This window comes from Squalius cephalus, assembly GCF_949319135.1.
Source record: "Squalius cephalus genome assembly, chromosome: 8".
Classification (NCBI taxonomy): Eukaryota; Metazoa; Chordata; class Actinopteri; order Cypriniformes; family Leuciscidae; genus Squalius; species Squalius cephalus.
The window spans coordinates 35,429,273-35,455,575 of NC_137129.1; the positions used below are offsets into that span (position 1 = coordinate 35,429,273).

At 37.1% G+C, this 26,303-nt stretch overlaps 2 protein-coding genes across 2 annotated transcripts; both read left to right on the forward strand.

Moving 5' to 3' along the window:
- Positions 1–1,880: 1,880 nt before the first annotated feature.
- Positions 1,881–16,512, forward strand: LOC307162765 (uncharacterized protein). The gene is made up of 9 exons (XM_079878341.1): positions 1,881–2,100; positions 4,270–4,328; positions 5,508–5,528; positions 6,188–6,463; positions 7,892–8,194; positions 8,833–9,120; positions 9,226–9,404; positions 13,184–13,276; positions 13,887–16,512. Exons 2-9 carry the CDS (start codon positions 4,283–4,285, stop codon positions 14,298–14,300), a joined length of 1,620 nt encoding a protein of 539 aa, XP_079734467.1. The 5' UTR covers positions 1,881–2,100; positions 4,270–4,282; the 3' UTR covers positions 14,301–16,512.
- Positions 16,513–18,850: 2,338 nt separating this feature from the next.
- Positions 18,851–24,564, forward strand: tcf19l (transcription factor 19 (SC1), like). Its single transcript, XM_079879061.1, has 4 exons — positions 18,851–18,942; positions 19,802–20,422; positions 21,455–22,385; positions 23,292–24,564. The coding sequence occupies exons 2-4, from the start codon at positions 20,131–20,133 to the stop codon at positions 23,647–23,649; spliced, it is 1,581 nt and encodes a 526-aa protein (XP_079735187.1). The 5' UTR covers positions 18,851–18,942; positions 19,802–20,130; the 3' UTR covers positions 23,650–24,564.
- The last annotated feature ends 1,739 nt before the right edge of the window (positions 24,565–26,303 follow it).

The following is a 26,303-nucleotide window of genomic DNA, read 5'->3' on the forward strand; positions in this document are numbered from 1 at the left end:
TAAAAACACTCTCCCAACAGCATACTGTTTATTTTGAGCCTAATTCCTAGTCAAATTAAAATGATATAGTTGTATATATCACTTGTGATGGTATTTTGTAAAGATATGGCCAGACATGCAGTCTACCAATAACATTAGATCGACAGCACTATGAATGCCCACAAGCGACCTCACAGTACAGAGACTAGCGACATACAGCGACATACAGCGACAAAGTCGCTGGCGGTGTGAACGAGACTTGACGGAGAGCAGAGCCCGGTGGAGCCTGAGTGATGGTGGACCACGGTGTACCTGAGGAGCACAGACCAAAGGTGGAGCCGAAGGGCAGACCAGTCGAGGTGGAGAAATGGGCCCGGAGGCCAGAGGTGTAGCCAGAGGATCCACTTCATAGATTCGTGCTGGTGGTGAAGGAGCTGTGAGGCAGAGCCAAAGAGCTTGCAGGAGTCATCAGCGAGGGCAGAGACAAGGAGCTGCGAGGCACCTACAGGACAGACCAAGTCCAGGGGACTGAACGTAGCCAGCATAGAATCCAGGAATAACGGGATGGGAATGGTTCTGGGCGTGAGTGGGATATCCAGAATCATAGCTAGCTTAACCAGGAGGAGAGAGTTCGAGGGTGGGTGAGAGAGTGGGAGTTTGCTCCTCTGTAAAATTATTGAGCCAGCCAGTGATCCTCATCTGGCCCTGGGTTGAACTGTTCGAACGGCACTGTGTCCGTGATGGACCTGGCGATATGCACTAATCTAGGGATGGGCATGGCAACTGGCACTGGCTCAAGGACGAACTCTGGCTGGCTCTGACTCCGTGGTTGGAGGGGGCTCAGGCTCTGGTTCTGTGGCGGCCTCGGGCATCATCATCAGGTCTGTGGCGGAGGTTTTCTCTTGCTGTCCGGGACTATCCCGGCTGGGACGACAAGCCCTATCTGGAGTGGACAAGGAGATGGCTGCTTGAAATGTGTTGAAAGTCCCGGGGAGTCGGAGTTGATAGCGTCATCCTCCGCAACTTCCATGGTGAGGGAGGATCCGTAAACCCATAAGGCAAACTCCGTGAACTCTGCAAAGGGACAGTGCTCCTCTCTCATCAGCAGCATCTGTCCAAGAATGTTGTCCATTCTGTTCAAGGGTATCATCATCCCAGTGCGCCTCATTGAGAGATCCAGAAACTCCACAATGTATTCCTCCAGCGTGCTATCTATCTATCTATCTATCTAGAAACTGGTAAAAATGATCTATTATTTATTATTATTATTTCTGTGCATTAGGACTTATGCACATAATAGCTAGGCCTATAGCTTTTTGTCCTCCTTTCCCTCCCCATCTCTTCTAATTCCTCTTGAGATCTAGAGAAGATTAAATCATTTAGTACTTTAATGTAAGATGCTGACAGCTCATATTTTACAGAAGCTACTTCAGCTCTTAGCAGTGAGCAGAGCAGGAGCACAAAGACTGGATTGTTTTGGAGTGCTGTTATTATATACAGGGTTTTTGGAATAAGAAAATAAATGAAAACATTTCCTCTTTCTTTGTTTTACACACACACACACACACACACACACACACACACACACACACACACACACACACAATATTGTCCATCAACTATTGTGATACAGTATAAGCATGTGATTATACACCATTTAGGACACCATCATTGCATATAGGAAGACTTGTGTGTGCAAATACTCCAAACCTTGGCAATATTGTATTAGTAATTATAGTAAAGCTAATAAAGCTATTTGAATTTAATTGAGATACCAGTTGTTAAGTTAATTTTGCCAAGAGCTGCACGGATTTACGCTTATATATTAGGCTTTATGTAAATGTGATTGCTCTGGTAGAGCATAGGCGAGAGTGATTTTCCGGAAATTAACGACAACATCCGAGCAAAGCCGAGCTTAAATTGCCTCTAAAACGAAATCAGACGAAGTCTTCCAGATAACGCCGATTTGAAAAACGGAAGTGTCTTTCTTTGGCAGTTTGGGGGCGATAAAGAAGGGTTGCGAAATAGGAGGACGAAAACCTACCTTTTAAACCATATTTATTTCATATAGCGTAGGCTACCAATCCTTTTGCAGATTTGGATTTCATATAGTCTACAAAGGTAACTACACCACTTCTTTATCATATTTAAGAATGATGCTTTCACATAAGGCAAAATAAATTAGCCTATAGGGTTAAATGATGCCGTTTTGTCGTTTACTGCTTTATAACTTTACTATTAGATGCAGTGATGATAACATGATTTAGGGCGTTTCTATTGATAGTCTAGCCTACTATCAAACAAGCATCGGGACATTTTTTACATTTTAATCGTTAGGCTAAATGCAGAACTATGTGGACATGTAAAACCTTTTGGCACAATTATTTGAATGTTGTAGCCTATTTATACGCAGTTTTTAGATTTATAGCGACATGACTGTACATTTATATTGCACGTTTGTATCAAAATAAATTCTATATAATTTAGCGCCTTGGTTGTAGCGCCTGTCAGTTGAAGTGGCCGTATTGGTATTGGTAACACGAAAAAATATTGATTCATAGTTCATTATCGATTGATGCAGCTTCCTCTTGAATGGGACATCAAATACTGTCTACTCGTGACATGCTGCTCTCAAAGGCTAGTGGACACTAAAGCTAGTGACTTTATTATCGCCACTCCGCTGAGCGTTATTGTATAACCACATTTTTTCGCGACGCACCATTTATTTTATATAATAGAACCGACAGACATTACGGTAGGCTAGTCTATTTGAATGTCTGTTCCTCATCTCGATAAATAAGACAACAGTGATCGTCATGTTTCATCGTGCGCGTTCTCATTTCTGTACATAACCTGCTTTGTTCAAGCTTAGGCTGTATGCATAAGAAAATATTTCTGGTTAAATGGGGTCCTCAGAATCCTTTTGATGGGACAGGTCCAGCAGAAGACTGTGAGTGTGTGACACACCCTTGTCGCATCCGCGGGCCCGTGTGGTTAACGGAGAAAAGGCGGCTAAAGCGCAACGTTCCCTCACGACTGAAAACCACGATATAAGCTGTGTAACGTTAGCCAACCATTTCAAAGCGACAGCGACTTTCGTGTTTATACAGAAGGAATCCTGTATGAAAGATAATTATTGATCGTTTAATTAGTACAGTCAAAATAATCTGAATAATCTCACTGAGTCAGCGATTTAAAAGGCACGCGCTGAAACATGACCTGTCAGTCAAAGCGGCTCCTCACTCATTTTTAAGGCCAACGTCTTAGCGTTATATCTTACGCTATTAAGAACTAGAAATGAGCGTGCTTTCGGGTAAAGTGCACTTAAAAACCAAGCAGATATATTCTAAATATGCGGTGTTCTGAAATCGATTGTTAATCAAGTGGAAGTGGAGCAGATGCAGTTCGTTTTCACGCTGAGGCGCTCAGTTCTGATTCAATAATATGAGGCCAAATGTAGGCCTACTTTGGCAAAGGACTTGAACAAAGAAGATTGTATTTTTCTCTTTCGCTCTCACAATTTTGAACCATATTTTGCCACAATAAATGTGTCAGTGGAAAAAAAATATATATATCTAGTGTTGGAAACTAGTGAACACTTTATTAGCCTACTGAAAATAATTAGGCTACATAGGCTCAACCTATTGGTTAAGATTAAGAATGATTGTCTAGGGCTAGGCTATAAAAGGTAAACCTTAAATCTTATAAGGGAAAGATAGAGCTTTTGAAAGAAGTGACACTGTCAGCTTCAGTCTGGACAAGTACAGCATACTGTCAGAAACCGAATGTCATTGCATTATGGTCAGCATCCATTACAAAGCTACTGTTTGAGAGACAGCCAACCAATCTTCTCCCTTAGTCAGATCTACAATCAGTCTTAAAGAGACACTGATCAAACTGTCACGCTGCTGTAGAGTTTGACCTAAAAGCAGTAGTGCTCTCTTGATGTACAGTGAATTCAGTTAGCATTAATGATTCAGGCCTTTAGTTAAATAACTAGTGCTATTAGACTACAACAAGAATCTCTTTAAAGCCTCTTTAGTGTCATCTTGTAGCATCATGAATTTATGAAATCTTTTTTTGAAAATAATTGAAAGTTCGGTTTCATTTTAAATGCATAGCTTGAGACACCATATTCTAATTCAGTGAACAACATATTTATCAAATTAAGTGAAAATTGTAGATTTTATATGCCATATAAGGTATCATTAATTGTTATTTCTTCCCATATCTTGCTGGAAATAAGTTTTGCTTGTTTATGTTGTTTCACAGTTGCATTTATTTACACAGATATCCATCCGAAATGATCATCACGTGTGTGGCCGTCTTTAGCACCCTCATGTACTCAGGTAACTGATTGAAAACCTCTTTAGAACACATTTCTGAAGGAAGTATACAAATAAATGTTGTTGCAACAAATACTAGGCTTAACCTTTCATTTGCAATGGCTTTATTTCACAAGGGCAACATTTGCAGCATCATTTATCATAAGATGCTGGACTGAAAGTGCACAGTTGGCGGTTTTGACGTGGCAGAATTCCTAATAGTCCTTTCATATTGTTCGTGCTGCAGAGAAGGGAAACTCTTTTCTCAGATAGGTGTATTTTTATCATCAGCAAAAAGCCATATATTTTTAGAGCCTGTATATTCAGGCCATTGGTTTTTAAAAGCACGAAATCCTTGCAGTTTTCTTTGTTTTGTCTTTTGAGTTAGGAGTGAATTGCTTCAACAGTAGTTTGTCAGTCAGGGTTTTAAGATTTTGTCAATATTTAAGAGTTACATACATATACATAAAGAGAGAGAGACTTTGTCTCCTTGTTATTCTCCTTCATAACTGCTGATTTCCAAGTCCAAAGTGATTTAGTTGTTGCGAGCATAAGGGCAAATTCATTTCTATTTTGCAGCAGTTATGTACTGTAGATAAGCTAAATTTGATCTAATCGAAATTTGATCTTTCACCTGAGCAAATATATTCTCTCATATTGCCAGTGGCATTCTGAACCGCTTAGATCAGGGGTGTCCAAACTCAGTCCTGGAGGGCCACTGTCCTGCAGAGTTTAGCTCTAGCCTGCCTCAACACACCTACCTGGAAGTTTCTAGATGCCTAGTAAGACCTTGATTATCTGGTTCAGGTGTGTTTAATTGGGGTTGGAGCTAAACTCTGCAGGACAGTGGCCCTCCAGGAGCAGGATTGGACATCCCTGGTTTAGATCATTGAATAGGATGTACTGTTTTACGGTTTAACTCTATTTGCAGTTAGATATTATTATTGCAGTTATGATATTAGTACAATTATTAAACACCTGCATTAATTAAAATGAAATCAAACCGGTATCAATGAGTGAAAAAGATGTTAAAATGGTACTTTTTGCACAATGAATCCAAGAGGGTGAATAACTTCAATACAACAGTGACTCAAGGATTTAAGTTTATTGTAGCATAAATGAAGACAACACTTAGATATTTGGAATAGAAATGGCTTGTCTGCCTCGATTATATTTACCTTTTTTCTCTCTCTTTTTTTCCAGCTTGGTCATCAACCATTAAAGGTAATGATTCTGATATTATTATAGGCCTAATAATTACAAAGCAACTTACTAAGGGCCGATCCTCTATAAATTTGGTTTTTAATATATGTTTCTCAATTTTCTGTAATTAAGTGTATTTTCTGACTTTCTGTCTGAAGACTCAAATCTCATCATTTAATATTGTTTTTAGTATTATTATTACTTTTTATTAATATTCATAATCAGTAGTATTATGTATCTGTTTTATACTTTTTATATACATTCATAATCATTTGTAATCATTGTATTTTGTGAAGATTTGGGAGACTTTGAGTGTGTGTTGGAGAGACTGAAATGTATGCAGTGTTTTTCCACAAACATAGCATAAGGATATACATTCCAACGTTAATGGAAACCATATGTTCCTCTGCTTAATGTATGTGTTCCTATGGTGATGTAGTTTTTTCCTTGGTCCAGTATTATAAAGATAGAGCCCTTTTCTCCGAAAATCAGGAAGAGATGGTAAGACTTCTGAATGAAGACATCTGTTTGGTCCATTGTCTCTTCCTCCTATGTCTTATATCAAATAAATAAATACGAGAGATCTCTTGCCAAAATCACTGTTGTCTGTTTCCATGAAATCAAACAACAGGGGAAAGCAAGATTTTTAAATCGACACTGTCTTTCTTGTCACTATGCAGCTAAAGATGAACACCGCACTGCTTTCTTTGGAGAGGATGTTCATATTCCCGTGTCGGCTTTGGACACATCAGAGGTGTTGTTCAAGCCGAGGGTGGAGCCGGTGTTGGAGCGGGTTCTCCTGCGGAATGGGACAATTATGGATAAAAGAGCCAAACTGAACGTTCACATCAGCCATTTGATCCTGGAGGATGTGGGCGAGGAGGATGAGGGCACATACGTGGTGAAGAATTCTGCCGCCCCAGCTGATGTCAGACGAATCATTCTCGTTGTTAGAGGTAAAAGTTATAATACCACTAAATAAGTTCCTCCTCTGTTTGGTTTTTTGATGGATGACAGGAAAGGATTCAATAAGCAAAATGCTTTATTAAAGAGGCTACATGCAATTTTCTGAAATTTAAACTCGCGACTGACACCTGTGGCCAAAAAACGGAACTGCTCTTCCTTTATGCTCGCTCTCGCAGCGCGCTCGTACGTGCACACTTCACAAGTCATCCGCTGCAAAGAAGTCAACATTATGTTTACAGAGGTAAGAACAGTCAAATACATATACTGTTTGAGAAACTAAGTTTGTTTGCAATATATATGACACAACATGAACGCGCTTGACGTCACATCCGCAGACAGCGCGCGAAAAATCCGACCCGACAGAAAATAGGAAAAATAGGATACAGGCTTATAGTTGCACCCGCTGTGAGCTGACAAGGTGTCAGTATGCTCATCAGGAGATGTTTGAGTCATAAATGGTCAAATAAAAAGGCTATTGTTACGTTTATTTTGGGGAAAAAGTTGCATGTAGCCTCTATAAATGATGAAAAGTTCATCGTACATGTTATATATAAGCAGCGATTGCTGTAATTGCTGCGTGTTACTTTTTTCAGGATTCTTTGATGAATAGAAAATGCAAAAGACCAGCATTTGTTTGAAATAGAAAACTTTTGTAATATTATAACATATCTTTACCATCACTTTTGATAAATGTAATGAAAAGATAACTGACCCCAAATTTTAGAATGGTACCGTATCATGATATCCAAAGAAAAGCAGCAAATCAGCATATTAGAATGATTTCTGAAGGATCATGTGACACTGAAGACTGGAGTAATGATTCTATATATTTATATATATATATATATATATATATATATACTGTATATATACTGTATATATAGAAAATGTAATTTATTGCTGTGATCAAAGCTGAATTTTCAGCATCATTACTCCAGTCTTATCTTATAAGACTGTATATATATATGATAGGGCTGTCAAAAGATTAATCGCGATTAATCACATCCAAAATAAAAGTTTGTTTTTAATAATATATGTGTGTGTACTGTGCATAATTAAATTTGTATATATAAATACACACACATGCATGTATATATTTAAGAAAAATGTGTTATTTATATATAAAAAAAATATAATATAAAAAATATATAATATAAACTATATAAATATATATACAGTATATGTATGTAAATATTTCTTAAATATATACATGCATGTGTGTGTATTTATATATACAAAATAATTATACACAGTACACACACATATATTATGTAAACACAAACTTTTAATTTGGATGCGATTAATCGCGATTAATCTTTTGACAGCCCTAATATATTACTTTTTTTTTTTACAGTGTGTAGTCAAAAAGAATGTCCTCATAGGTGTGTTGATGTACTTCAGTTCTGTTGTTCTTCTAGACTGTGCACTAGAGACTGTGGTGAAATATGGAGAGACGTATCATATCCCCATCAACCCTGCGATCGGTCCATACACCCTTGAGTTCAGGCCTGGAGCTTTGACTCCAGTTAACCAGACCACAGAGGAACAACCTGTGGTTCTCCTCAACCAGACCGGCTTCCCCATGGAACAGTACGAGAGCCGCCTCACCGTGAGCGAGAAGAGGGTCAACCTCCTTCTGGTTACAGGGGACGATGAGGGCAGCTACACCATCGTGGACAGGGATGAGAAAGTCCGACTGAGGGCCTGCCTCAACGTGAAAGGTGCAGAATCAATGTTTGTGTGAGCATTATATGAGGAGACAGTTTCAGCGCTTGATAAAAGAGAAAGCCTTACATGTGTCAAAGCCTTAAAATGGTGTAAAAGTACAAAGAGGGAGTTAAGGAAAGAGAGAATAAAGGACCAAAAAATAGGACATGTAAGCACAAAAGACTTTAGACTATAAGTATTCATTTTGGTTCACATTGTAGCTTATTCTTAAAACAGTTTTTGGCAGGATAAATCCAAAATCAACTCTAAAAACAAAGCTGAATATACAGAAATGCCATACTAGCACAAAGATGGTGATATTAGTTTTGACATGCTATTTTTGCTCTAATCTAAATATTACTTGAGTCTCACAAATGAATATTTTGTCACTTTTGCCACAATTATTATTATTATTTAAAATATTTAGTAAAAAAATATTTATTTACTTATACTTTTATTTTTTTTACTTTAATTACATTTATTTTTGCCAATAACATTTTTAATAATACTATTATTATTATTAATCAGATAATTCTGTTTTCAGGTACATAGAAATTTGGTGCATTAATATTGGATTCAAGATTCAATATCAGTGTATATATCCAGTCAGAATTTTGAGTCTGAGCTATCATTGCTTTTTTCCATTTCACAGATCATCATATCTTTGAGCACTTGAATTATGGTGAAACCTTGAAGATCAAGCTTCACGTGGACCACGCCAAAGTCAAAATGGTCTACATCCCGGACTCTGACCACAAAGAACGACTCATCATAGACCAGGGAGAGCTGGCGGTGTCTGTTGAGTCTCTTTTTGATGGTCGAGCGTCTGTGGAAGGATCCGTATTCTACTTGAAGAAGGTCAAAGTCAGTGACATGGGTGTCTTTCGAGTGATGGACTTCTCAGGCTTCCGTATAGCTGACGTCTACCTTAACGTGGAGCGTGAGTAGAGAATTTGAGAACGTACTGTTGATTGTGCTTGGATCGGATTACTAACAAATTGAAGTCTATTACCTGTACCCATGATCCTCTCCTCTCTCATAACAGCCTATAAGCTTCCACAACTCTATGTGGCGATCATCTCCTTGGTGTCTCTGCTGGCGTTCCTGCTGTTGGTGTGTCTGCTGTCCTGTCTGATCAAGGTTCACCGCCGGGCAGATAGAGCACGTAAGCTCTCCCTAATCGCTCAGCAGGCGGGCAAGGGCGACGGCGATGCTTTCAGACAGGTAAAACCAAACAACTTCAGACACCCCTGATGTATAATAAAATTGACTTACTTTAAACACAATAAAAAAAAAAACACATAAATGTTGGATGCTGCTCCTCTACATTTGGACAGTATATTAAAGGTTGCAAAATACTCTGTCACTCAATAGCTTGAGGGCAGTTAAAAATGTTTAAAAATTATATAATTATGATAAAAATATAATTATGAATTAATTATAAATTATATAATTATAAAATGAATACCTTTATTCAGCAAGGATGCAATAAATATATCAAAAGTGAAAGTAAAGACATTGTTACAAAAATCCATTTCAAATAAATGCTTCAAGTTTTTTTTATTCATCAGAGAATCCTGAAAAAATATATCATTTTCCATGGAAATATTAAGAAGCACAACCATTTTTAGCATTGATAATAATACCAAGAAGAAATATATATTGAGAATCAAATCCGCTTAATAGAATAACCATGTGGCATTTAAGACTGGAGTAATGGCTACTAAAAATTCAGCTTTGCCACCACATAAATAAAATACTTTAAAAAATATATTAAAAGCAGTTATTTTAAATGGTAGTAATATTTCACAATATTACTGTTTTTGCTGTATCAAATAAATGCAGCTTTGGTGAGCATAAGTGACTTCTTTCAAAAACATTAAAAAGTATTTCCGACCCCAAACTTTTTTTAAACTTAACTATAGGTTGGCTTATACAATATATAATGATAATTAAATCAGTTTCAGCAAATGTGATTGAACAGAAATATGTGTCTGTGTGTTTATGTAAGTCTCTTCTCTTGTCTTCATTCTGAATAACCCCTTTTAATTATTTATTATTTTTATATGCTTATTTTTAATCATTTTGACTATTACTGAGTAATTTGTAGTTTGCTTGTACCCTGTTTTTACCGTACGAGACAAAACCTGTTGTTGTAGCTTTAAGAAAACATCTCCTATTGTTTCAAGCCCATAGAAACCTGCCAAATTCATCCCTTTTCCAACAACAAAGCAATCCAATCTTGCCAGTCCTATCTATTATCACCCATCAGTCAATACAAATATAATCTGTCTGTTTGTCTGTGGAGTGTAAAGTGAGATTGAATGTGTGTATTTCTCCCAACCACAGTTATTTGAAAGAGGTTTTGTGGTGGTTAGCTTAACACTCCATTTCTCCCCCCTAAAGGATCATCTGACGGAGTCCCTGCTGGGTGAGAGAGATTTGCGTTCCGGTGTCGTATCTTCTTATATTGCTAAGTTGATGAATCTGTATTGGTGTTGTGGTAGCTCAATAGGAGTCCCAAAAGCCTTTCTGTCACTCGTAGTGACTGTGTACCTGTCCATTATTCCCTTCGTCTTCCTCTCAGATCTCCTGAGATGAGTAACTTCAGGTGTATTGCACTGATCCTAATTTGAACTCTTAATGTAAATAGGTATAAAGGTACATACACCTGTGTGTTAAAGCTTCTGCCGTGCTTTAAACACACATGCACATATGCAATATATATGGAGAGGTAAATATGAATCTATGTGTATGTGTGTATATGTGTGCTGACTTCTGTTTATATGCTGCTGTGTGAGCGTGTACATATGGTTGGCAGTGATTAATGGAGTCACTTCAAATTTGAATTATGTCCTGTTCATATTGAATTACTTTGGACATTGTTGCAGATTTTGTAATTGTTAACCATTTTTCCTCTCACATTTCATGTTTTTAGCTTTGCAAATTAGATACAGAACAGAAATAAGGCTATGCTCAGAATAGAGTACTAGCATACAAAGTGTATACTTTTTACATTTTATTTTACATTTAAACTCCATATTTATGTGACACGTAAAAACAATGTAGCATACTACTGGTCACTATTCTATGACCTCATGAAATATCGAAAATAAAAACGTTTGATTTGCATTTTTAGTCAAATTTAGTTTAAAGTCCTCCTGTAGTCAATACTTGTATCCCGTAAAACTCATCTGTGATCACCAAAATGACATATTTAAAAGTTTTTTCCTGTGAAAGAAAATGTCTTCATGCCTTAAGCTTGAATGTAACTGAATAAACAACATTACTTTAAAAACGTTTGCTAGACCAATCAAATAATGAGCTAAGGAAGTGAAAATTTGCATACCTCACACTAGACTTGCCACAATGACGTAATTTTCATTTTCACAAACGCGTTTAAACCCGCTATATATCGGCGGTTATAGTCTTGGTTGGATTCTAGGTGGTAAAATGTGGTAAAGTATTTGTTGCGCAACAACACCCAATTGCAATTTTTTAAATTTTATTTGTTTATTTTTAACTGAAAGTTCAATCAGGTTAAATTGCGTGTTGTTCACCAAACCTCATCCTTTTCACGTGTTCAGTCACTCTCATAATGGTCATGACTTCTAAATGCAACTTCTTTGCAAACGATTCCTTTGCGGTGTTCGGTTTACTGTATTAATATTTTACACACTTAATTAAGATATATGTTGTGTAACCAGATAAGCCACTGACTTTTGTTCTGCCCTTCGAACAACAGTTCCTGTCAAGGTAATGTATGCTGTCATTTTGAAATGTCTGTAAAAAAACATTTGGCTGTCAATGCGTTCATTTAATTTGCCATTAGTTGCAAACTCTTCATTAGGCGACTATAAGGCTATAGGCTGTTGCTTCGTTCATAACATTTCCCTCTTTTACTTGATATCAAATTTCACACTGCTATCGTCCCTTACCATGGCAAGCATTCTGCACACAATATACAAAATCCTGTATACTGCAGAAAGAGTAATAGTATGCTAGTATGCTATTCTGAATATAGTTATAGACTCCAGCAATTAATCATTTGCCAGCCTAGTGAAATTCATGTTGTCTATGTGTTTGTCTGTGACATCATCGTGTTAACCCTCAAATTATGGGTTATTGTGGTTTTTACAATATGCTCATACTGTATATATTTTGTGACACTGTGAAAGGCCAAATACAGGAGAGTTGTTGTGCTTTAAACAGTGTGTTTGAAATTATTGCTTCAAGCCCATTGCTTCATCCAGTTTTCACAATGTTACAGTATACAGTATATTCTACTTCCAACAACCCTAATGTGTGTGCAGAATATTTATTTTGGATCTGCTGATTTCTCAGGCTGTTTTCACACTTGGTGTGATTTGGTTGGTCTGAACCTGAATTCATTTCCCCCCCCCCCCCCCCCCCCCACCTTCACACAACATTTCAACATTTCATTATTTTGCTCCAAACTGTGATACGTTTGCATCACCAGCTCAGTGTGATTACCAACAGCAGCTGTCTGCCACTCTAGCTAGATAACAGCTCAGGAGAACGAGCCAAAATGGAAAGCAAAATTCAATATTTATTGTTGTATTCATATTTTAGTCCCTTTGATTTTCACTAGCAGATTTTATGGCAAGGCAAGAGAAGCAAAGAATGCCAGAGGCAATTCCTACTGGCACACAGGAGTGACTGATTCATTATAAGACGCAGGTAAATTGGGCCACTTTTTGGTCTGTCAAAAAGTGACAATTCACTTCACTATATCAATAGCAGTTCACTTCTGCAAAAATGACCATACCCCACATAAACCGTCCATCATACTCCCATTTTCAAGTAGATTTGTGAAGGAACAAGTTCAAAAATAGCTTTCACACCCAACAAACCAAACTTGCCTTTAATGGACTCTGGTTCGAACCACAAGCTCTAGTGTGAAAAAGCCCTTGATATGATTTTGATATTATTGTGGGACCACCAACAGCACTGTATGATTGTTTTTGACATATGTTTTTCAGGTGGTTCATGAAGTTTATACTAGATTCACAGAGGAGTCCACTATGCAGTCCACTTGGGAGAACAACACTGAGAGCACAGAAGTTGAGATCAAAGTATGTGATTTTTTATTTATTTTTTCAGTTTGTTTTTTCACCAACATTATCTTAAAGGGATAGTTCACCTAAAAATTTAAATTCTGTCATTTGCTCACCGTCATGTTGTCCCAAATCAGGATTATTATTGTTAACTAAATTAATCTTAACCTAAAAACATTTTTTAAAATTGATAAGTAAAATGTAAATATTAGAAGAACTTACATGTAAATTAGAAATGTTACCTTGCCATTACTACTAATTTCTGGAATTTTCTGGAAATGAATAAAAACTAAAACTGAAATAAAAACAAATGAAACCTGAATAGAAATAATTAAGAAGAAGAAAATCTAATAAAAATTTCAAAAGCACATAAAAAATGTAACTAAAAGTAAAACTGAAATTATTTCTAAAATAATGTTGTTGTTGTGTTATGCAGCTTGTACAACAACTGCTCATAGTTTAGACCACTTTTTTTATTATTAAATTAAATTAACAGCAATATAAAAAAATAAAATAATGACAGAATTTTCATTTTCGAAGAACTTTTTCTTGTTTTTTTCGACGACTATTTGAATAGTTCAGACATTCATCTCACAGTTCTGCGGTTCTCATTTAACTTCACTTTTAGGGTCTTGAGGTATCGAAACCAGGTCAGTACCAGGCCCTCCAATCTGACAAAAACTTCTTGGATATGAACGACTCCGGCGTGGAGTTCACCTCGTCTGGGCTTCCTCTGGACAGTGACACGGACGTCCCCGACAATCTCACCTCTCACAAGCTCCTCCTTGAGCCTGACACTCTCGCTGGCGTCCCCCCGACCATTTCTGAGGGCGACCATAGCGCCACTCGCACCCCTGATTCCATTCTGAGCGCCAGCCCTGTTGTCCCGCCCAAATCTGGGGCTCAGATAGATGGCGACTTGATCGGCGCAACCACGCCTGATGAAATGGTGAATGAGTTGGATGCAAAGATGAGCAAAGATGCTTCGCCACATTCTGAGAAAGCCACTACATTGGATCCAACTAATGGAACCACAACCTGAGCACTGTAGATTAAGTTACACTAACCAACATCTATTACACCAGTGCGGCCACTTTTCATTCGCAACATCATCTTACACTTCTAAAATCACATCTTGCTTGGACTCATCTGATGCTTAACAAATGGTTTGTCGAAGAAGCAAAAAGAGAAGAAGAATCCAAGAGAAGCAAAAAAAAGATTAAAAAATAAACTTTGAAGAACAGACACGGTCCTGCACTATGCATGCATTTGAATTACTGAGGAGTTCTTGACTAGTTTAAAGCCAAGTGCCAGATTAGAGTGGCCATGTAGTGCATGTGAAGAAGAAAAAAACACATCACTTGTGAGTCTTGACTTTTCTTTAACTTTATTTAGCCATGCCACTATCTAGAACTTTTAACGAGAGTGTCAAACTTCCTGAAACTCAAAGGACGCTTCAAGCAACACCTGAAGTGGATTGTAAATGGGTATCTTACTCACATATTTTTCAAGCAGTTCATCTACAAAATGCCAAAAGAATATTTTTTTGAGATTTCAAGACCAACCTGAATGAATCTCACCGGCAAACAAACTTTCCCAGCGCTTCTCCTGGTGTGAATGCTCCCTTTTGGACCGTCTGCATTGGCCTCCAGCTTTGAAGTGCTGTGCTGATAATCCCTGCCAATGGTAAACTAAACACCTTGATGAATCAGGTCCGCATGGATGACAGGTATCTGATACGGGGGCTTAACACTGTAAATAGGATCAGCTGTGGTGGAGGGTTTTGGCCCTGGTTCAGAGGAACTCCTCTGAAGAAACGGCTTGTCTCAGCAGTTTCAGGTGCTGACTCCACTGGGGTTTCTCCACAACCTGGGTGATCTCTTTTCTTGCGCTTCTCATGTGATCCTTTATTCTCACTCATTTGAATACATTTTAGCTGCAGACTTGCAGAAATTTGCTTGAGAATCACATACATTTACATTTCTTCATGAAGATTGATTCGCAATAAGAAGCAATGAACTTAGTGAGATGTCAGAGTGTAGGGGGAACTGAGTACAGGAACATGTATATTCATAACATCTAATATGGTTTTACTATGTAGGTTTGAATCATTTGTGTTTGAAGCTTTTCTGTCAGTACACTTGAATCGGCATAGAACACATCATGCTAGTTAAACATCACTATTTTGCTTAAAGAGGTCGTATAATGGCCTTTTACAAAGTCTTGGATTTGTTTTGGGGAAGGTCTACTAGAAAAGTAAAAAAAAAAAAAAAAAAAATCCACATATTTGGCATATATTTCTTCCCAGTCTGTCAGAAACGCTCTCTTTAGTTCCTCTCTCTATGAAGCCCCTCCTTCTGAAAAGCGCAATGTGCTCTGATTGGTCGGCTGGACCAGTGTGTTGTGATTGGTCAACTGCTTTGAGTGCGTTTCGAAAATATCACAACAAATGAGTTTCAACATACTACTAATGCAACTCAAACAAAGCGTATGCTTTGGGTGGGAATTATTTAAATGAGGGATATTGTGACGTTTCTAGAAGAAAACTCAAGACTACAATGGAGGCGTTTCAGGGAGTTCAGAAACAGTGGATGCTTACTGATAACGAGAATAAGTCCCTTTGGAGTGACTGTGCTTTGTAACTTGCAGACCTTTCTCATGCTCAAACAGCAACATGCTAAAAAATCTGAAAATGTAAAAAAGACTAATAGGTCCTCTTCAAACACAATGATCACAAACTTCAGATTTAATAATTGCAAATACCTTATTTGCAAAGCTATCTGATCCTTTTTCATACCATACACTCTTATCTTTATTGTCTTTGATGGTTCCATGCAGAACTATTCACTGAAAGGTTCTTGGGAAACCCAAATTGGTGGTTCTCTGTCATTGCTGCGAAAACCCCCTTTTTTAAACTTTAAAAGTGTATAGTTCTAATTCTCTTTCATTATTCTTCTCACAGCACTTGATTTTTAGGGTAACACTACTTGATTCTACAGGATAAATGTCTTTATACAGGTAAATGATAATGCAATATTAAAATGAGCTGTAGCTGGTGGGTGGAGTCTTGCATCATGGGGCGTGGCTTAGTCTGTTGGTAAGATCGCTACCTCATGTTTTGATGTCTGAATGACACAGAAGGAAACTGGCAAAAAAAAAAAAAAGACACAGGGTGTCGAAAAAGCACAATTAAAGGATTAAATCCTTGCTAAGATGTGAATTAAATTTGAACTAATGTAAATACAGAGGTTTGCAAAAAAATTATGGGAAAAACATGGTCAAATTACAAATGAAATGGATCCTTTTTTGCTTTGATTTAGTAACTGCATTCAGAACAGGTATAGATTGTAATTTTAAAGCATTGTATGAAAGGTAAAAAAAAAAAAAAGTTTTATATATTGCATTGATACTTAGATATATTTCATGATCAAGCCCTGGATTTTTGACTAGCAAGCCTTTTAAATCCCTTCGCTTCACTCCAGAAATTGTATTGTTAAAGTTTGTTCTTATGTCACATGACTGAATGTGCAGTTATTGGGCCTTATGAAGCAATATTAGTGTGAACACATTGGGCCTCATTTATCAAACATGAGCAGAGCAGATTTATTTGTAAATTGTCCATAACATTTTTTTTGGAATAATGCTTACACTCAATTCATTGGAACATTTTATGTAAGAATGTATTCATTCTTGATTAACACACATTTGTTCCGCTCATGTTTCCTGGATGAGACCCCACACACACACAGACACACTTCTGTACATAAATATACTGCATGCCAATGATCAATACTCTTTCACTCCAATGATTGCTGGATTCTCATGCATTTCCCTTAAAACAAGACCGTTTCAAGGTCAAAAAAACAAGAAACCTTTAGCACTTCCATGCTTTACTAAAATAAGAAACAAAATGCTTTGACTGCTTTTTATCTTTGCACTTGAGAATGATTTTGATAATGCAAAACTCAAGCTATATTTCACTGAGACTATTATTATTGCTATTTATTAATCATACTCTCTTTATATATGCGCTGATGTCATAGATATAGTCTATATACACTATTAAAAGCATCACAGAAGCATGCTAAACTAGAGGTTGCCTGCTAGAAAGGAGATTTCATTGCATTACTTTGCCTCTGATGAGAAGTATTCTTAATGTCAATGTTATTTTAGCAGCTAATATGACATTGTTTTCAATGTTAGCAAATAATGGATGTCAAATTTAGGATTATGCAATACAGTCATGAACAGAACTGAGCACAACAGAATCAAAACTCGTTAGCTGGTCAATCAAGGAAATGATAATACTTTTTCAATTTCTGACTAGGACAGAAATAATTTTTTCTGATAAACTAGTGTTCAGTCAGAATAAGCAGGTGTATAAACTTGATTATACTTGAACAAATGCATTCACCTCTCGATGTTCAGTGCGAGTCAGATTTACAAAGGTCATTGCTTTTAAATATGTTGAAATTTGCATTTGCGTTTGGTGAATTGAACTTTACCCTGAGTAGTTTGAGCTGGATAAATCAAATTAAGAGTATGCACTTATCGCTGTGAAACGTGCACGGTAAAAAGATTTGTCAGTATTTTGGGATAAAGGAACCATAGCAATACGAGTCCATCCTGTAAGTCTGCTCAGGTTTGATCAGCGGTTTACACAGATGTTGGCATCACATTATCAAACGAGCTCAGGAGTGTGTGCTTCATTGTTCATTGGTAAATCGATCTTTCGTCAGCTTAAGAGTTCTCAGGACAGGAGACAGGTTTCTCAAAGTGCTTTATTCATCTGCAGCTGTCTTGGAAAAGTTGTGATTGTGATCATTATAGCATTTTTCCTCTTTCGGATGAGCATTGAAACTCTCACAGATGTATTTGCTTTAAGCCAGATAACAGATAACTGACTTCCATAGAACCATGAATATTAACAATACTTCAGTCATGTACAAAGTATGGTGCAGAAGATATTTTTTTGGCTGCTTTGTTAATTTAGTATTACATGTGGCTTCATAGTTTGACTTCAAGCACAACTTTAGTTCAACTTTAGTTTTTTTCCTAGTGAATGAAAGATGAAAATAAAAGAACTTTAACAATCTCATGGTTGATGTTCTTGTCTGTTTGTTTTTTCTATAATGCATAATTGCTACTATTTAGACATTAAATTAACACTATAAACTGTATGAATCCTTAAGTATTAATATACAAATGCATGCAGTTATTCAGTAATGGGTAATATTACCCCACCAGGGAAATAGAAATAAAATTAGTATTTTTTAAAAATGTATATAAATATAATTAATATATTTAAATACAAATGTAATGCAGTTGTATACTTATAAAAAATATATATTATTTATTTAAAGTATTTATTAATTTTGTAATAATGAGCGTATCCATGAAAGTGTGTCGTTATTACATAAAAAAATCGCAATTATTATGTAAACAACAACAAAAGCTCATCTATGGTTAAAGACCAACTGCATTGTGATTCTCCATTGACACCACCAGTCTCCATCACAGCATCGACGGAAGTGGCGTTGATTTTCGCGCAAGGAAACGCGTCCTGGTCCTGGCGCGCCAAATTTCAAAGCACTTCCTGGGGAGAGGAGGCGATAAGATTTACCACGGAGCACAAATAAAAGACACATGTAGCGTTTTACTAAACATATACCTTCATAATTTAGGTATGTCATGCTTTTGTAAGTGTTTTATTGTCGTAATGTTCGACGAAATGAGATGGTTGTATTTATAAAACAGCTGTTTTCAACTCGCTTTGTGTGAATGTGCTTCATGCGCGAGCCGTCCACTGCTCAGCCTTCACAAACACTAACATTTCTTTTTGCGACGGTGCTATAGCGAAATATGTATATCAAACAAACGGCTGTGCTTTGTAAATACGCCGCATGTTTTATAAACTACTGCTGTGAAACGTTTTTGAGCAACTGTATATGATTTTAAGTTTCATAAAGAAACCTATAGGCTACAATGCATGGTGTAAATCAGAGAATCAGACGGTGATACTGTAGACGAGCGCAACTAACTTTGACATTTGGTCAAACTATAAATTATCAGCTTTTATAAATGTATGTATAGTTGGGGCAATGCGATGGTCCAAGTTGACTAGCGACTCTTTAAATAGTTTTTTGTAAATGTATTTAATATAATGAAAATAGTAGGCTATTTTTAGGCTATTCACGGATTACTCTGTATAAAGATCAATACAGCATCTCTAAACATTGTGTATATTAAAATAAACTATATATACAAATATACATGTAAATATTTAAACGCATACTACTACGCATGGTGTGTGTATATATATATATATGTGTGTATGTATGTATATATATGTGTGTGTGTATATATATATGTATATATACATGTATATGTGTGTGTATATGATTTGAACTGCGAAAGCATCATGTTAATTATTATCAGTTAATAATTATTCAATTTTCACTGTAGAAATGCTAAAAAATAATTTTCAATAAAGAATTTAATATTGGTAATGTCACTAAAGCTCTGTATTGTTCTGTTTTCCAGAATGAAGACCTGCAGGTGACGGCATCTGGCCCGGCCCTGCATATCCACTTTTAATACTTCACATACCTAGACATTTTGTGCAGAAATCTTATCTATCTATCTATCTGTGCTGCAACTTTTTAGCTTGTCCTCCAAATATTTTAATAATATCTAGTGTGTCAGATGTTATTTACTGGGCGTAATAATATATTTATAAGGGTCACACTCAAAAGAGTCTTTCTGAGTAGCGAGTCTTTGATGGAGGACGTTTAGCCCAGTGTTATGTGATTGGCCCAGCTGTTGCCGGCTGTGTTGCAGATTTTCTCCCCATTTATTTGTGGGATGTCAAAATGTCGTCAGGAGTCCAGCCGTGTTTTCAGCTGTTGAGGATTGGGTTGTCTCATACGAACAGTAGTAACGCCCATGGAAATGAGTCATCTGACTCTGCGCCTGACCTGTACACTTTCCGCCCCGCTCTGGCCGAGTGTGTGTTTCGGCTGGGACGAGCCACAGAGCTCTGTGACGTCACTCTGGAGTCAACAATTGTGTCCCGTATCCATGCTGAGCTCCATGTGGATAGAGAAACTGATGCCTCTGGAGAAGAGGGCTGGAAAGTTCAAGTGAAGGACCGTAGCAGCTATGGTGGGTGTTGTGTTATATTTAAAAAAAAATTATATACATACAATATATATATATCCGCATCAAACATAAAAGTTTGTAAACATAATATGTGTGTGTATATATATACATACACACACATATAGATTATATATCTAAATATATTTGTGTGTGTGTATATATATATATATATATATATGAAAAATTACAGACTTTTATGTCAGATGCGATTAATCTATTTGACAGCACTACTTTGTAACTCTTTCCCCACCAGCGTTTTTTTATTTTTTTTTTAAGTTGCCAGCGACCGCTAGTGTTTTTGTTCATTTTCACAAAATTTTCATGGCCTCCAGAATATTTTGTTGTATAAATATCTGAACATACAGTATATATCAAAAGAAAGAACAGAGCCTCTGTTTTTAAACGAAAAAACCCTGTTTTATTCTAGCTTTTTTTTATAAAAAAAAACGTTATAACGTTATACGTTATAACGTTTCATAAACAAAGCAACATTTTGTGCAAAAAGTAAGAAAAGAAAGCTAAGAAAAACGCATGTTTGTCAAAGACTACATCCAGAACGGATTCTGAAGGATGGTCAAAACACAGATGGAGTAGATCGAGTCCATCAACACCCCTAAAGCTTCACAGTCCTATATCTCAATCTGGACATTTCATTCGGTAACATTAGGCAATTTTGACTTATATGCTGTTTAATGTTGATAATAGCGTTATTTTACAGATGCATCTGCTATCGCTTGTTTCTGCTTTTTTTTGTTGTGTTTAGGAGATTCTGTACTCTTTCAGAAGATGTCATAGCTTCCCCCACCGTATACCAGTAAAAACACAAATTCCATCAATGGTGGGGAAACGTTGTCATAAATGACGGAAAATTCTGACAATGGCGGGGAAAGAGTTAATGATAATTTAATTGTATTGTACTAATTGTATTTTTATGTGAACATGACCTACCCAATTGCATTCTGGGGCAAGTGTAGATTATTTTAATACAAGCTCTGATGTAAAATGTCTTCTAAAAAGTTTCTCTCTGTTCCACAGGCACATGGGTAAATGACATGCGCCTCCAACAAGGGGTGTTAAAGGAAATCTTTGATGGCGACACACTCACCATCGGTGGCCAATCAGGACGGGCTAGCCCAGAATTCTACTTCCTCTTCCAGAAAGTACGGGTTCGCCCACTGGACTTTGACGCCATCACTGTGCCCAAAGCGGGTTCCTTCTCATCTGACATTAAGAACCGGATCAGAACGTCCTCGGACCGTAAACCGGAACCCGCTCTGGACATTTCAAAGCTGTCCATCAACAGAGCCACGGTCATCCTCAACTCCATCGGCAGCCTGAGCAAGATGAACGGCAGCTGCTGGACTTTTAAAAAAAGCGACAAAACGACCAGCTTGAATGCTCCGCCATTCAACGCTTTGGCCCCGCCCACAACCCCGCCTCCTTTCCAGGCTGTTGGCGAGATTTCATCCAAGTCTGTCCCGCCGTCCTCAAAGAGCCGACGCAAGTCAGCCCACACGGTTCTGCTGGAAGACGACAGTTCAGATGATCCTGCGGGACGCAGAGACCTGGAGGACGGGAGGAGAGTACAAGCAAAGAAAAGACGACGACTTTACAAATCAGAGTCAGAGGTGTTTCAACCCCATCTACCCAAACTGGAGCAGAGTTGCCGCTCACAGTTTGACGTGTCGAAACACACCGGCAGCATTTTCAATGCGGCACAGAACAGACAGTTCAATCATGTTGTGAACATCAGTCACACCACAGGCAACAGCATCAATTTGACTCCCCTCCGCCAGCAGAAGCCCTGCTTGTCTGGACCTGGAAGGAGACCAAGGGCAAACAGCTCTCCGATATACTCTTCCCAGAGGATGGGAAGTGAGAATTACAACCTGACCTCCCCATCAGCGAGGATGAGCAAGACGGAGAAGGCGAGGGGGGTGATTTCTCGCTTTCAGGCCTCAACTGGGTGAGTGATACTGGATAGTCACATACAGGAGCCTCACCATCATCAAAAACCTGAAAAAATCTGGAATTTATATAGGAATTTATAATCTATTTGTATAGGAATTTATATACAGTAGCCTATATATACATATATATATATATATATATATATATATATATATTCTAAAATGAAAGTCATTCATATGTTTTAGTATCTAATTTAGTCTCTATCGAATTTATTTAGTATCTAATTATATATATATATATATTATATATATATATATTTTTTTTTATAGATAGATAGATAAGATAAGATAAGATAAAATGAGAATAAAGATTTTAATCATTTCCATAGATTTTCTAGGCTTGGAAATATATAGCATTTTATGATGTATGAAATATCAGGAATCAATTTGTAGTTTTCAAGCCTAGAAAATTTATGGAAATGATTAAAATCTTTATTCTTGACTGTCTGTCTTTTATAAAATTAATATTTCTAAGACTGAGAATGTTTTTTCTAATTTATTATTGTATCATTAATATAAAATATCAGGGAATTTGTGTTTTCAAGGCCTTAAAATATATATATATAAATAAATAAAATATTTTATAATAAAATAATAGAATAAAATATAAAATGGAATCATTTTTTTATTATAATATAATGACTATATATAGATAAAGTCATTAATATTTCTAAATGTTAGTATTATATTTTTCTAATTAATTGCATTTTTTTTTATGTAAAATATCGGAATTTGTGATTTCCAAGCCTGAAAAAATGTATGGAAATGAATAAAATCTTTATTCTAATAAAAGGTTTAAAAATATAAAAACAAGTATATTACAATTTAAAAACAACAATAGTATATTTTATGAATTGATTGCATTTATTAATATATAATTTTACTGATTTCTTTTTCTGCAGGCGACGGCGTGGAAGGCCTAGAAAACACCCACTGCCACCGCGGCCTTCCCTGCCATCTCCCTCATCATCATCTTCCTCTAGCTCCTCCTCTTCCTCCTCCTCCTCTTCCTCCTCATCTTCTGAAGACGAGGATGACGCTGACGTGGGGGTCGCTCAGGGTGTGGAACCGTGCGCAGCGGCACACTGTCGCCTCCCGCAGCAGGACACCGTGCAGTGGATCCAGTGTGACGACTGCGACGCCTGGTATCACCTCGACTGCCTGCCTCACAAACACAATCGAGACTCGCTGCTGTTCGACCCCAATGCAGACTTCCACTGCGGCTGCCACTCGCCCTCCTCCTCATTCAAAGCTCTGTAATAAACCACATGCTCTCAGACATTGTTGTTATTACCATCAAATTCATGGGGACTGGCAGATATGTTGCTTCTTGGCATTCAGCGTGCGAATGATGGCGAGTTATTGTTTTCTGCAGTGGTGCTAATTGCTTTGAATGGTGATTTAATCTGATTTGGATCAAATGAGGGTGTTGGATTTGCACACCAGCTTCAATACGCACTGCATCCCATTACAACTCGACACTGGATGCTTTCTGACAATTTATGATACATGTATTCCACATACACAAGGATGTAATCTCCTAAAAGCTAAAAATCAAAAATATGTATGAATATATTTCTGTCTTTTTTTGTGGGATTTTATATTTTCAGAAGTATGGATTGATGAATTAAAGAGACTGAGTCTTTTGATTAAAATATCAAGGAAGACTTGTATAGGCTTTAACTAGATTCAGTTGGTTAAACATACTTTACCAACATTATGGCTGGTGTGTAATATGTTATCATTAAATACTGTATGAAAGGTTTTAAATGGGTGATGAGAATATATACGCATGCAGTTATGAAGATGTGCTGTCTTATTCAAGAGTTTCATAAGCATTAATATCAGAGCAGCTAAACCTGAAATCACTCCAGAAGCTTTTGATTGAAGTGCAAACATTTCTATGTACATTTCAACCTTGAAATTTCATCGCACACACGATTGTCAGTTGTTTTTTTGTAATGTGGCCTTTTATTAACTCAAGTTTTGATTCTGGTCTGGACTAACCCTGTGTAGATGTATAACTGTTTATAAGAATAGAATTTCTGTGGTATGAATGTTTAAAGATACTTTCACTGTCTTCACTTTAACTCAACATTCTAAAAATGACAAATGACTTCTGTCACCATGTTTGTCTTGTTGGGAATCAAGGGCTGAATAAAGAATTCTATATTTAAAATATGATTTGTCAGTATGTATAGAGTGCAGTGAGGATCTGTTAGTAACCATGGGACAGTGCATTTTATATAATAAGAAAACTTATTCAGTATAAATATAAATGTACAATAAGATAATATGACATGCATTTCTCAGTTTTGCTGTCTTGCATGATCTAATTTGAACAAATGTATGAAGATATATGAACTTTTCAGCTGTATTTAGTATATATTTTTATTATTATTTTAAATATTTGTTCATTTAAAAATGTCATGAATGCAGTACACTTTTTTTTAATCATTGCTGGTCCTGCAGAGTTTCTTTTCAGGGTATGTACGTTTACACTAAAATGATGCACTAAAAACAGAAAAGGTTTTTCTTTGCGTTATCAAAATGATCCCCGGTCACATGGATCCGCGGAAATGACTAAAAACGCTGTATTATGCCAGGCCAGTAGTTGGTGATGATGTCACTTTGTAAAGAAACACCACACACCTATGGACTGAACACGCAATGCACATGATGTCACAGTTTTCACAAATTCGCGTTTTTGTAGTTTACACAGAGACGACAACTGTATCGTTTTCAAAAACTTGCACTATTATTCCTGTTTTCAAAAGTTTGTGTTTTCAGGCCCCCAAAACTAACCCCCAGTTTTAATGCATGGTACAATTAAGTGGCATGAGAAGTAGCTAATTTAAAAAAAAAACTAAAAGCTTGACGTGCGAGAACCAATGAGGTTCATTCTCGTGTTACGCATCACGTTTGAGCTTCAGCAAGAACCAGTGAGGTTCATTCTCGTGTTACGCATCACATTTGAGCTTCCTCAAGAACCAATGAGGTTCATTCTCGTGTTACGCATCACGTTTGAGCTTCAGCAAGAACCAATGAGGTTCATTCTTGTGTTACGCATCACGTTTGAGCTTCCTCAAGAACCAATGAGGTTCATTCTCGTGTTACGCATCACGTTTGAGCTTCAGCAAGAACCAATGAGGTTCATTCTTGTGTTACGCAGCACGTTTGAGCTTCCTCAAGAACCAATGAGGTTCATTCTCGTGTTATGCAGCACCTTTGAGCTTCAGCGAGAACCAATGAGGTTCATTCTTGTGTTACGCATCACGTTTGAGCTTCAGCAAGAACCAATGAGGTTCATTCTTGTGTTACGCATCACGTTTGAGCTTCCTCAAGAACCAATGAGGTTCATTCTCGTGTTATGCATCACGTTTGAGCTTCAGCAAGAACCAATGAGGTTCATTCTTGTGTTACGCATCACGTTTGAGCTTCAGCAAGAACCAATGAGGTTCATTCTTGTGTTACGCATCACGTTTGAGCTTCCTCAAGAACCAATGAGGTTCATTCTCGTGTTATGCAGCACCTTTGAGCTTCAGCGAGAACCAATGAGGTTCATTCTTGTGTTACGCATCACGTTTGAGCTTCAGCAAGAACCAATGAGGTTCATTCTTGTGTTACGCATCACGTTTGAGCTTCCTCAAGAACCAATGAGGTTCATTCTCGTGTTATGCAGCACCTTTGAGCTTCAGCGAGAACCAATGAGGTTCATTCTTGTGTTACGCATCACGTTTGAGCTTCAGCAAGAACCAATGAGGTTCATTCTTGTGTTACGCATCACGTTTGAGCTTCCTCAAGAACCAATGAGGTTCATTCTCGTGTTACGCATCACGTTTGAGCTTCAGCAAGAACCAATGAGGTTCATTCTTGTGTTACGCAGCATGTTTGAGCTTCCTCAAGAACCAATG